General features: G+C 39.6%; 1 protein-coding gene across 1 annotated transcript in view; it reads right to left on the bottom strand.

The window, feature by feature from the left end:
* Positions 1-12,596, bottom strand: part of LOC104967247 (cAMP-specific 3',5'-cyclic phosphodiesterase 4D) — a 92,967-nt gene that overhangs the window by 12,514 nt on the left and 67,857 nt on the right. The window contains exons 3-6 of the mRNA XM_010796664.1: positions 8,023-8,059; positions 7,855-7,931; positions 7,352-7,401; positions 3,328-3,440 (exon numbers count right to left, since the gene is read on the bottom strand). Of these exons, the coding sequence (XP_010794966.1) occupies positions 3,328-3,440; positions 7,352-7,401; positions 7,855-7,931; positions 8,023-8,059 (277 nt within the window). The remainder of the gene's footprint in view (positions 1-3,327; positions 3,441-7,351; positions 7,402-7,854; positions 7,932-8,022; positions 8,060-12,596) is intronic.

The following is a 12,596-nucleotide window of genomic DNA, read 5'->3' as shown; positions in this document are numbered from 1 at the left end:
AGTGTGTGTGTGTGTGTGTGTGTGTGTGTGTGTGTGTGTGTGTGTGTGTGTGTGTGTGTGTGTGTGTGCGTGTGAGCGCATCTGTGCACATGCATGTGTCATGTGTATGTAATGGTCCAGCAGCTACATGGATTGAAAAGGGACCAAACCTGTCTCAGCTTACTTCTCACCCCACCTCCACACTCATCCTGGTACTTTGAGTAATTTACAGCTACACTGGAGCAGATGAGACTGACATCCAGTAGCTTTGATTGACTCTGAGCCAAGCAGGCCACCACAGGCCCAGGCACACACAAACACACACTCACAAGTTTACAGTATACACAAATATAACCAGCAGATACCCTTCCTTTCCACACATGCTCCCTCTCTGTCACATACACATATTGATGGCTAAGCAAAGAGGTGTGAACACAAACTATCGGATAGGAATTGGAAAGTGTCACACCAAGCTAAGCTGTGACTTGTGTGTAATTCGTTTTTCGAGTGACCAAAAATATCCACTCCCTGCCGTAAATAGCCCACGACACCTCCAGAGCTCCGAAGCATTTCTTTCTTTTTTCAAAGTTCACATTTATTATGGTGGCGACGCCCCCCCCCTACAGAAGACCAGGGAATTTAATTGCTGTCCCACTGACTGACAAGTGTATTTGTTTTCCAATTATGACCCTAACAAAATATGGAGAAGAAAATATAGAGTAAAAGAGCAAAATATAATAAAATAAATTCTTGTATGTATCTTAAACTATTAAGATACATAGATTAATAAAATAGAAATTCTAATCATTCAGTAGGAGTACTGACAAACAGCCGTAAAGAAATCCAACCCTCAGTAAAAAAATCCAAACGATAAAACCTATCAGCTACTTAAGAATGACTTTGACTTGCATGTATGAGACTAAGAATTAAAACAGACTTATGACACAATTTAGACAAATAAATCTAACTTTAGGGACACAGCAGTGATCAAGTGGACACCAAGTATTTTCGAGCTGAGGCCTTAAAACTATTGTTTCTACCCTAAGTGGGTCCAAGCAGTGAATCAAGAGTATCTTCCTATTCTTACTGTCCTAAATGATTAGCCCATGAAGAGACTGAACACTTGACCGGTTACATTGTCCCTGAGGCCGAGCAAGAGGAAGACCAGTCGCTGATTCTGGAAACTCCGGCACACACATACAACAAGAACATCCTAAACAAGAGCCACCAGATAAACCACCAGTGCAATGCTCGGCTAAAGAGAGATGCATTCATCTCAAAAGAAATATGAGAGGTAAAATGAATTGTACTACATTTCTAAGAAGGGTGTCAACATTTGTTTGTATCATAATATGATATGATACCTATTCTTTGGACAGTGATACAATATCAGTTTGTATCTCAAAGTCTGATAAAATGGGGTTTATATTTTAAATCAATTCAGGGGCATGTGGTCAATAGAGACTATTTCATTAATATCAACTCAAGTTGTATTACTGGGCTCTGTAAAACACAGGTATGCTTGGAAGGAGATGTTGACACGGATGAAACCTTGTTTGTTGAGTATGTTTATCAGCTGCTGTGTAATACTAAACATGTATTCTCTTCATAGTTTGAGTTCCTTTTAGGCAAACAGTTATGTCACCTTGTTTGACCTACTGTTATAACTGCCCCTGACGCTAATAATCAGAGATGACATACACTATTTCTATAGATAATGTTAGAATCTGATTGGGGTCATTACTTGGGGACATGAAAAGCAGAACTAACTGCACAGCTTCCACAGAGTAAACACCAACAAATGTGACCGCTAAACGACACTGCTAAAGCAAAAGGTAGAGGTGGTGACTTTCACAGGAATGTCACAGGAAACAGAGGAAATGAGAGCACTTTCTTTAGTAACTCAATTCAATTTGCATCAAGGGTATTCCATGTTATTGTTTCTTTCTAATCTCAATTCTTCCTTTAACGATGAATAGCTTGTGTTGAGTGTTCAACGTAAAATAAAAGTGTGCAGGATACAGACACAAAACAAAGACTATGTGTGGAGTATGTAGTCACTGTATGTCCTATGATGTGTATGTGTGTGTTGCTGGAGTGAGATAGCAGGCTGGTTGGGCCTTTAGCTGTTGCCATGACAACCAGAGATAGCTGTCCTGGTAAGCAATAGTGAGATAGAGTGTGTTACAGTTTTTTTTTTACTTATTTAAAATAAAAATAAATCTCTTTTAAATTAAGCAGATGTCCGGGTCATGCATGTGATGGTAACATCAGCAGTGTGTGTGTGTGTGTGTGTGTGTGTGTGTGTGTGTGATATTCCTTTGTCTGTCCGTCCTCCCTGCCTCTGCTCTCCATCCATCCCCCCTCCTGTGACATTACAGTGTGTGACATCACCACAGCCGATCAGCATTCAGAGTGGCATAGCAGCCTCCCTCTTTCCATACACAAACACACACACACACACACACACACACACACACACACACACACACACACACACACGCGCACACACACACACACACAGGAGGCAACTGAACATGCTCACAGCACAATCCCCTGCCTACATGACGATGCGATCACTAACACACAAATGTCCCATTGATGGTATAAGACTGAAAACGGCATCAAAATAAATAAAGATAAATATAAAAAAACAAATAATGATTTCATGAGATATCAGCGAGTCAGGTTGGTTTGATATACACCTGACAAATGAAAAAAAGGGCTTTATGGCAATGGACCACGTCACACACCGAGGAGGTAATGTATATTAAATATTGTAATACAGCCAATGGAATATATAAAATCAACAGTCTTTAATGTGTTAAATCTCTCTGCTCTTGGAAATGTTTATAAAGTTGAGCTGCTAATCAGCATTCAACAATTAACACTGTTTCTCTGCTGCTGACTTACCAAACAGTATGTTACATAGAGATAATTTGCATTCTATATTTCTTCATTTATGTATGGCTGTATTTGTAGATACTAACAAAACAAGTCAAATGTATTATTATTTATAAGAACTCAACCTCATGAGAGGACCTGAAGTTATCCTTTAATGAAACAATGCTGTTTACAGCCATGTTTCAGATGTTAATGACAACCACAAATACTTTTTAAACCTGTAACAAACATGTAGATAACATATATGTGCTGTTTTCATCAGCAACAAAACAGACCCCAGTTAATCATGGGTAGAAGTTTTGGAAAATGTTTCAATAAATAACACTGGAAGTGCATTCACACAGTTGGGGAATTCAAGTCTTGCCGAAGAAAATCCTACAGTCCTACAGATGCCGACATGTTTAACTTAACAAGTTGTTATAAACTTTTTGTTGTGATGCTTACCTTGTTGGAGGCCATCTCGCTGACGGAGTGTCTTGTCTGCAGTGTCTCCAGCTGGTCCAGACACCAGTCCAGCTCCTCCAGGGTCTCAGTGGCCAGTTTCTGGTAGGCCTCCTCTGCAGGGGCAAGACAGGAGGGCAAGGGGTCAGTAAGGGCCCGCTTCAGAGGGCTAGGGGACGGTCCAGGCCCGGCGTCTCCCACCCCACATACAGCTAAGCTGGGATACCCCGAGTAGACACATGGGTGACTCTTCATACTGGACAGGTGAGCCAGCTGCCGGCCTGGGGGGGGGTCCTGTGTCCTGACCCACAGAGGAGCAGTCACAGGTCAGCGGGGGCAGAGCTTGCTGATTCCCTTGGAGAAAAAAAACCTCCTGTGCAGTCCTACAGTTCAAATCCTGGATTCTTCCTTTAAGAGTGAGTTAGATACAATCCCAGAGAGGACAGTAAAGGTGATAGATGGCAAACAGCCACCCCTGAGCCAGTTCTGGGTGTCCAAATAAATGTTAACAGGAAGAGGGTCACAGCAGAGAATACAGAGGTAACCCACAGAGAAAAAGGAGAACAAGCAATTTCTCAGATATTCACCATATCCCATACACAGCACATATATCACAGTCAGTGATCTAGGTGTGTAAGGTTTTCGCTATTATTCATAAGAGAGATGTAATTCCAGTCATGTAGCAGGATGAACAGCAGTCTGCTTAGCAGGCCCATGTCTGCTATAGGCGGGATGGAGGGAAAACAGGGGAGGTGGAAAAGAGGATCAGAACCAGTCAAGATTCACGTCAATACTGTCCAGCGAGGAACACACACCAGATTGCTCACAGCATCCTGACATGGTGAACAAATTCAAAGACATCCAAAACACACGCGGACACATTCAGACACACACATGCATACACACATACACACTCACACAAGACAAAATGCTAACCAAAACACATCATCATTTTGTCCTCTTAGCCTCTCTGCTAATGAACATATCCATGGTGTCCGGGAAGCAAAGGGTATAATCCGTTGTGCTTTTAGGATAGTTTCCTATAGATGCTCTGTGTATAGGGGGTGGGCTTCTGTTGCTTCGGCTTCCCTGGTAGCCAAACGTGCTACTCTCCCCAAGCTGTACCTAAAGCCTGAGAGGACTGCACTGTGGATGGGGAAGGGAGAGTGAGAAATTGTGGACTGGAATAAAAGAGGAGTAGAGGCAGAGCTAGGAGCTCCCTATACTATGTGTGCCTGCATGCTAATATGTGTTCAGCATACAAATCCACCAAAACAGAGGTAAACAAGTGACGATATGGTAAAGATGGCAGAGCGTTAGCCCTAGATCAAAGCATCCTATGTAAGACATGCATCCCTCAAAGTCAGCCTATGTTGAAAGAAAATGTCACCTTGTCAGAAGCCAATTAATATTGATGCCTTGACTAATTTGGGAAAGCACAGGCTCTTAATGCTATGTGATCTGTGATCTTAACTGTAATTCAGTTACAGCTAATGTGACATATAGAGAAAGCAGATTACAATCACATGATGTCATTTCAGCTAAATGTACATTTTCAGTCCATTAGACCCCCTCAAAGACATCTATAACTAGTATGTTTGGAAACATGCACACCACTTTTATATCAAGGCATGGCTATTTCTCTTAACCTCTCTTTTTCAATATCCCCCCTATTGTCTTTGACAAATCCCCCCTCCTCCTCACACTCCGCTGATCTCTGAAATACCTTCCTCTTCCCTCTTTTGTATCCCTCTGTCTCTCTCCTCTTTCTTTCTCTCAGTCTCCCTTTCTCTCTCTGTCTCTCTCCCTGGTGTGGTGTCAGTGGCTGGGGTGCTACTCTTTCTGACAGCAACTGCACTGACGTCAATGACATTCTTCTCATGCTTAGTGCGACATCAGACACTGGCGCTCGGAGAGGCCACTCTGCTGCACAGACGCAGGGCTGCAGCCAAACTATGTACCGGAGCAGCTCGGCAGTGAAGTCGGACTGTGAGAGGAAGGACATGAGAGAGAAGGAGAGAAATATGCAGAGAGGGGAGGCTACAAAGAAATCACATTGATGTGATATCGGTTGTTATGCTTGCTTTAGTTATGGTTTAAGATATCATGTGCAAATTATTTTAAAAAAACATAACATACCGACCAACCTGATGCAATGGTTAATTTGATAATGCTTTTTTAAATGTTTTAAATATTTCTTTAAACCTATGTTGTGGGGATTCAAATGATAAGGATGAAAGAGAAAGGACAATCTTGGCACTATGCTCCATATGGATAAAGAAAGAACTGTTCATCCTAAATCATCTAATAGATTTGAGGAGGCCTGGGACATAAATACACATAATATCCTATTTTTCTGGGAACTTAAATTATTACAATTATAAGCCCTGTTGTTTTCATATAAAGTACAAGATGCAATATCTAGAGAGAGAGAGAGAGAAAGGAGTAATTCAGAGTAGTGGCCTCACTCATATTAATGTCATATCTAGAATATAAACCAACAGTTTAAAAGACTGCAATAACATTTCGGATTGAGAGTATGGGATGTTCAATGTTAAAACATACATTGAAACTTTGTAGCATGAGTTTTCATCCTGTTTGCTATACTAGTCACATGCTCAATGATTATGCCTCAATTTGTAAATAAAAAAAATGGCTCCAAAAGATCTTCTTCATATGAACAGTGAGTCCATAACAGATGACAGACAAATGTGAAGCAGAGAGGATTGCAGTGGGATGAGCATAAAGGAAAGTAGAAAAAGAGTAAAGACGCCTACATGTAATCCTTTTTTAATTCACTAGTAATCTATCAATGACTGATTTACTAAATTACTTTTACCTATTCTCCCGTAAGTGTCTTTATCTGCAAGATGACTCAGTCAACGCCTCAGCAAACCTTTGCATTACAAGTAGTCAATACTCTCAAACAATCATGCTCATGACTCAAAGCTGTCACCAGTTTATGGCAGGGCACATAATGGCTGCACACCAGTATGATTGTGTTCTAAATATAGCACAATGTCACCAGGTTCTAATATATAAGCAGAGGAGATGTATTAGGATAGAATGTGATTTTGTGAGGAATGCCAAGATCAAAAACATATTTTTATAGCTGACAAGTCTATTCTAGCCGTCTAACACTGTCTGTGCCATGACTTATTCACAACAAGAACTCTAAGATTCATTCATTCATTCAATTATCAACGTTTATGGTGATGGACAACATCCTAAAACATGGCAGGCTAAAGCTCTGAACTGACATCTGTTTTGTATAAAAACAAATGTAAAATACTTTCTTAAACTTGTCTCTAAGTTGGTAAGTGGATTGAAAAGATGGAGATCTGGAGCTTCAGGGTTTCAGTTTCAGTTAACATCCACTATAAAGCTGCTTTTAGAAACATATAAACTGGGTGATTGTCTTGCAAAAGATGTGATATGGCAAATCGCAAAGTCCCCAAAAACAAGCAGGAACTGAGCGTTCATTCCAAAGTGAACAAACCTCTGTAACTGTTATTACCTTTTCAGAAGATTTGACAGCAGCTTGAATAAATAAACCCATAATAGATAATAATATTTCTAATACTAAAACGTTTAATGCTGTATCACTTTACCTTTGGTCCTCCAATTTAGCATTTACTGTACAAGTATATATATATATGTAATAAATGGTTTAGGACAAACACAAATAGGCATGTTTGATAATAATCAAAGTGTGTGTTCATTTACAGTATTTGTCACCAATTATAACCTCTCCTAAGAAGACATATTACGTTATAGTTATTGAGAAATACATGAACAGTTGTATCTGCTTCTACATTATAGTATGTTATTTACCATATATTCTATGTTTATACATTGCCAAACAATTGGACTTTAAGTAAAGTATCACATCTAATGCTAACAATATTAATTATGTTTACTTTTTCTATAGCATTATCTATTCCTGATCTCCAGATGTCACTTCTTATCACGCATACACACACACATAGACTCATCGATGACACAAGCCATTAAGCTGTCTACGTACCCGTGAAGGTGGTCTTGGTGATGGGGGGTTGGTTACACATGGGTGATCTCCTGTGATGGGGGAGGCAAACACACACTGAGACATTTCCCTACCAAAACAATAGAATCAGCAGTTTACATGAAAATAGTTCCTTTATGACTCTCTATACGACTCTTACCAATAAAGGAGAACCATTTCCTTTGAATCATTTCTACACATGTATGCAGCACACTGCAGCAGAGGGTACCTTCACAGACAACTGTTGTTGTAGTACTCAATACGATCAGCAGAGGGCGAGCAAGGCCAGACTGTGAGTGAGCTCTAGACACAGTGCAAGTAAGTGCAGCATGTGAATACCTGAACATCTCTGCAGCTTCTTACTCATAAAGGGACTGTCACCAAACATGCGTGATTTGCTGGCATGTTGACAACAGTTGTCTGTGATACAGTCACTCCTCCCACTATGACAGATTTCATTTCTGTTTGATACACAAAAACAAAAAACTGTTAAGCAAGCAACTTACTTATTGGCCGCTCTGTCTTGTGATAGATTAGTTAATGCACCAAAGTTGTTTCGTACTGTTCTCAAGCTTGCCAGAACCTGTAGAGAAAATGTATCATACATCAATTAATGACAAATATGAAGACAAATGTAAAAAATAAAAAGATGTGTATTGGACTCCAGCGCTCACCTGTGCAAATGGCGTTACAATCATATCGTCACCATGACTGAAAAACACAAAGACAGTGGCTTTATAATCAGCTGCAGATCTACAGTATATTAATATTAAGCAACAGAGGAGTTTCTTCATGTGTTGAAAGGGTCAAGGGGAGGAGGGTCATCACATTAGATTAGTTTTGGCATCTCTGATGCACTCGATCACAGTGACATGTTTACTCATCACATCACCATCAGCTGAGGCCCTACGTCACTGTGCGTAATAGTTGTAAACAGTTGGAGGTTTAATAAGGGATGTGATGGCGGACATGTTTCTGAACACATAACGGTGAGCATGTTCCTGACTTTGTCTCTGTTATTCAGCCCTTGGACACACATGTTAAGAGTCCTGCCAAAGGGAACCCCAGTGGCATTGTTAAAGGTGTTGATAGCATTACTCATTCAACTAAAGGAATCTTAAACCGTGCTCTTTGAGTCAGAATCCTGCCGACCTCTGAGCTACATTATGGCTGTGAACACTGTCAACATTTGTTCAGGTGACAGCAGGGTAATGGTGTCACGGAGCGCTCCTCCTCCTGCTCTGTTCTACAAGGCCGCAGCCACGTCATGCACACACCCACCGGCACGTGAGCTGACACGTCTGGCATGAAAGTCAAAAGAGACACAGGCTTGTCATGTGCTCCTATCACAAGACAAATAGGAGGTATTTAAAGTAAAGATGAGGGGCCATGTTCCCTTTGAGTGAGAGAAAGAATGTTTGTGAACAGATAAGAGGAGAGGCAAGAATATGAGATATGATATGGCTGTTCACCTTTGCCTTTTGGTCGGCATACAGTCTGTGCTATCCCTTTTTTGATCTTTACTTGTGAGAATTTACTCTGACAAAGTAAGAGGATTCTGAGGATGTCTCTTAGTGTTTAAGGAAGTATGCAATCAACAATACACATTAAACTTATTCGTGTTGAATTATTCATTTCGCAAGGAGAGCTTTTAACATGCTGCCTCCTGCTAGCCATCTCAAGTTTCCTAATTTATGCAATTCACCAGAATAAAACATAAAAGAATGAGGCATAAAGTATTAAGTGTTTTTTTTAAGGTCAAAGGCTTTAAAGGTTTTTACAATGGTAAATGGATAGTGGTCGTAGGTCAAGAGAGGGCCATTGGTTTTAGACTCTAGCAAAGGCTGCATTAAGTAGGAAATATAAGGTTACTGCAGGACATTGTTTTTCTTTCTTTAGTCTATTTGTCTTTTCCTTCAGGCTGAATTGAAATGCTATATTTTCAGTCAATATTTTATTTCCTGTAGTGAACAGTTCACGTAACTGGATGCCACCACTGTGTAGGAAGAGAGGAATGTGCTATCGATATATACTGTACACTGAGCCAGAAAATACATGCTGGTTTGTGTGTTTGACCATCATGTCTGCAGTCTGCTATGGTTGTAAGGCAGTGGAGAGTTAGTGTCTAATACCTCAATCACACCAACGCAACTCCGGTTCAAGCTCCGTGCTAGAGCTTTTCAGGTTCAGAACCGGTTCTTCGGTTTAGCTCCGGCTCTTTCATTCCGCCCAGAGTCCGACTGGTGCTGCGTCATTGCGTCATGATGTAACCGTTTACGTGCCTGCTTCATAAAGCCAAACCGCGCGGAAACACCTCACAGCTCACGCCGACAACAACAACAATGGCCGATTGTGTTGAAGCGCTACTCGTTTTGGTTTTGCTCTGTCGAAACGAAACGGAAGAAATGGGACGACTTTACTACCAACTTTACATTCGTTACATGCTACATTCAAAACTGCTTTACAATCGTAATCATCAACTTCAACGACGATTCCGATTCCCCCTGCCCCCGCCTCGACGTAAGCGTGACCTATGCGGTGCTTTTGCTCTAACCGGACAATTTTTTGGTGCTTGAAACGAACCGGATTCCNGTGTGTGTGTGTGTGTGTGTGTGTGTGTGTGTGTGTGTGTGTGTGTGTGTGTTCAACAATCATGAAAGAAACATCATGTATTACTGCTGTAGTCATGTGGTTGTTGATTCTACCCATACAGATGATATATAACCTGGTACTTTTACTCAAGTGCTGTCATTAAGTACACATTTTAGCTGCTTCTAAAGTAATATTATGCCCCTTTGAGTATTTACGGCATTTAAATGCAACCTAAAGAGGATATGTAATAGTAAAAAATTGATATTTAACTGCACAAGAAATACTTTTACTGTGCATAGTTTAAGTATTGTTTGCTGATACATACTTTTACAGTGTAGTATAATCTTAATCATTCTTCCACTCGTGTTTCTTTTCGCCCCAATTGTCTGAACCCACAATTAAAAAGAATATTTCAGTTATATAGTATTATGTTTTTCAGTAATGAAATATTATGTTAAAAATCACAAGATTTATAGATTAATGGTTTTAATTCTAGAGAAAAGGAATGGACATTTGAAAAAAGACTACATAAAATACTTTTTGTTGAATAAAAAGTCCAATATTTGTCCCTAAAATGTAGGGAGAACAGTAAGTATCAAAATATGCATTTAAATCGAGTAGTTTTCAGTAGACGGTTAATAGAAATGTACATAAGTAGAATTAAAAAAGGTGTTTCTGGGAAGTGAGAGTGGAGTGAGTGTTGGGAGAATCAGCGCACCGAGGCTTTAATTACACACCTGAATTAGGTCTGAATGAGTGGTGGCTCCATTATCTCCACTAATTAATTAATCAGTGAAAAGTTAATTAAAAGGCAGAACATTAGCTCAGTGGTTAGCGGTGTTAGCTCACAGCCAGCAGACCCTTTAATAATCCTAATGAGGGAAAGTTCTATATTTATATCCTTTTTCTCGCCCGGGGCGTAAATATTAGACGATTTGCTTCTGGTTTCTATTTCTAATACTTATATTTAAATTTGAAAGCAATCTCTTGCATAATATATGTGTTTCAGCAATAAGAGACATTCAAATCACTAGATATTAAGCATTTAAATATTTTTTTAATGAGCACGAATTGGCTGTTAGGTGTTTGTACTGTACGAACTTATTTAATACAAAATGAATAATAAAAGTATTCTTGGATGTTTTAATGAAGGCTGCTGGGAAATTGCGTGTGTGTGTGTGTGTGTGTGTGTGTGTGTGTGTGCGTGCGTGCGTGCGTGCGTGCGTGCGTGCGTGCGTGCGTGCGTGTGTGTGTGTCCTGCTGCCGATACTCAAAGTGACCTTAAATTGTGTTTACATGTGAAATGATTTCCGTCTGGCTTCCCATCCTGATCTGAGTGAGTCCTGTTTGGAATCACAAAGAGACGAAGGAAATTATTACAAAAAGACACAAAATGACTACAAATAGACATTTCATGACTGAAAAAATACGCAAAATGACCCAGGAGAGAAACACAATGACTACAAAGAAATACAAAACAACCACTAAGAGGCAGAAAGGCACTCGACACAATTACAAAAAGACACGAAATGGCACAAAATGTCCGGCAAAAAGACACTCAAAGTGACCACAGACCACAAAAATGACCGAACAATTTCAAAGACAATCAAATGAGCTCAAATAAAGTCACATTATCAACATGTTTGTATATGTGCTTCATCCTTCTCTATCACTATATATTCGCCCTAATGAATCTCTTGACAGGGAGTCAATGTGACAGATATCAGATTAAAACTCTTCCTCTCAGCTTTTTCCCTCTCTCTGTGCCAAATCCCTCTCAACAGTTTCTCTTTCTCTTTGTTATTATGCAGATGAAGCCCAGTTAACTCTCCTCTCTAAATCCGAGTGGGATGAAAAGCTATTTCTGACAGAAAATCAGTGGGCTTCAGTGTGAGATCACCTGCAGAGACTTTCTTTCTGCCATAAGAGAGTCCAACAGGAAGCAGAGTGTGACTGGATCTTCTGGGGAAAAGAGTGAGCATCAAACGTTTTATTTGTATCAAACATCACCGAGGAAATGAAAGAGAGTCTGCTGGCAGAACTAGGACAGTTTGAACACCTACAAAAGTTTTATTTCCAGCATTAATTGATAATGTTTTCAATGCTGCAGCTCTTTGATGCTCTCTAGTGGGCAGGACGGCTGTCACAGTTTCAACTAGAGGATTACTTTTACTTTCATACCATATGTTATATAATGCTGGAGACAGGGATTATCATTACTTTTATAAATAGATGTGACAAAAGCAGGTTTTTTTTTATTATATAAGGGTATAATGCAAAGTCTATGGAGGACTGAATTATTATTATAAATAATACACTCAATTTATAAAACTATGGAAAATTAAATGGATATGTAAAAGCTGCAATTTCCAAACAAAAGTGCAGGTTAATTTGAGAGAGTTAAGATGAACCAAAATCTGTTAAGTGCCAACATAAAGGCTCCAAGAAATACTTAATTAAAAGAAGAAATAAATAAGTTAAGATATAAATAAAAACTAAAATAAATATAAACAAAGTAGAATGATTTAGGAAATAATCAGAAATTAAATTAATAAAATATATGTCATTTTTCAAATCTCTTAAAGGGGACCTATCATGCAAAATGCACTTTTGATGTCTTTTATACATTAAGATGTGTCCCCGGTGTGTCGGGGAA

This window comes from Notothenia coriiceps, unplaced genomic scaffold (genome assembly GCF_000735185.1).
Source record: "Notothenia coriiceps isolate Sejong01 unplaced genomic scaffold, NC01 NC01_scaffold00037250, whole genome shotgun sequence".
Classification (NCBI taxonomy): Eukaryota; Metazoa; Chordata; class Actinopteri; order Perciformes; family Nototheniidae; genus Notothenia; species Notothenia coriiceps.
The sequence above is the reverse complement of the archived record's forward strand: the minus strand, read 5'-3'. Positions and strand labels throughout refer to the sequence as shown.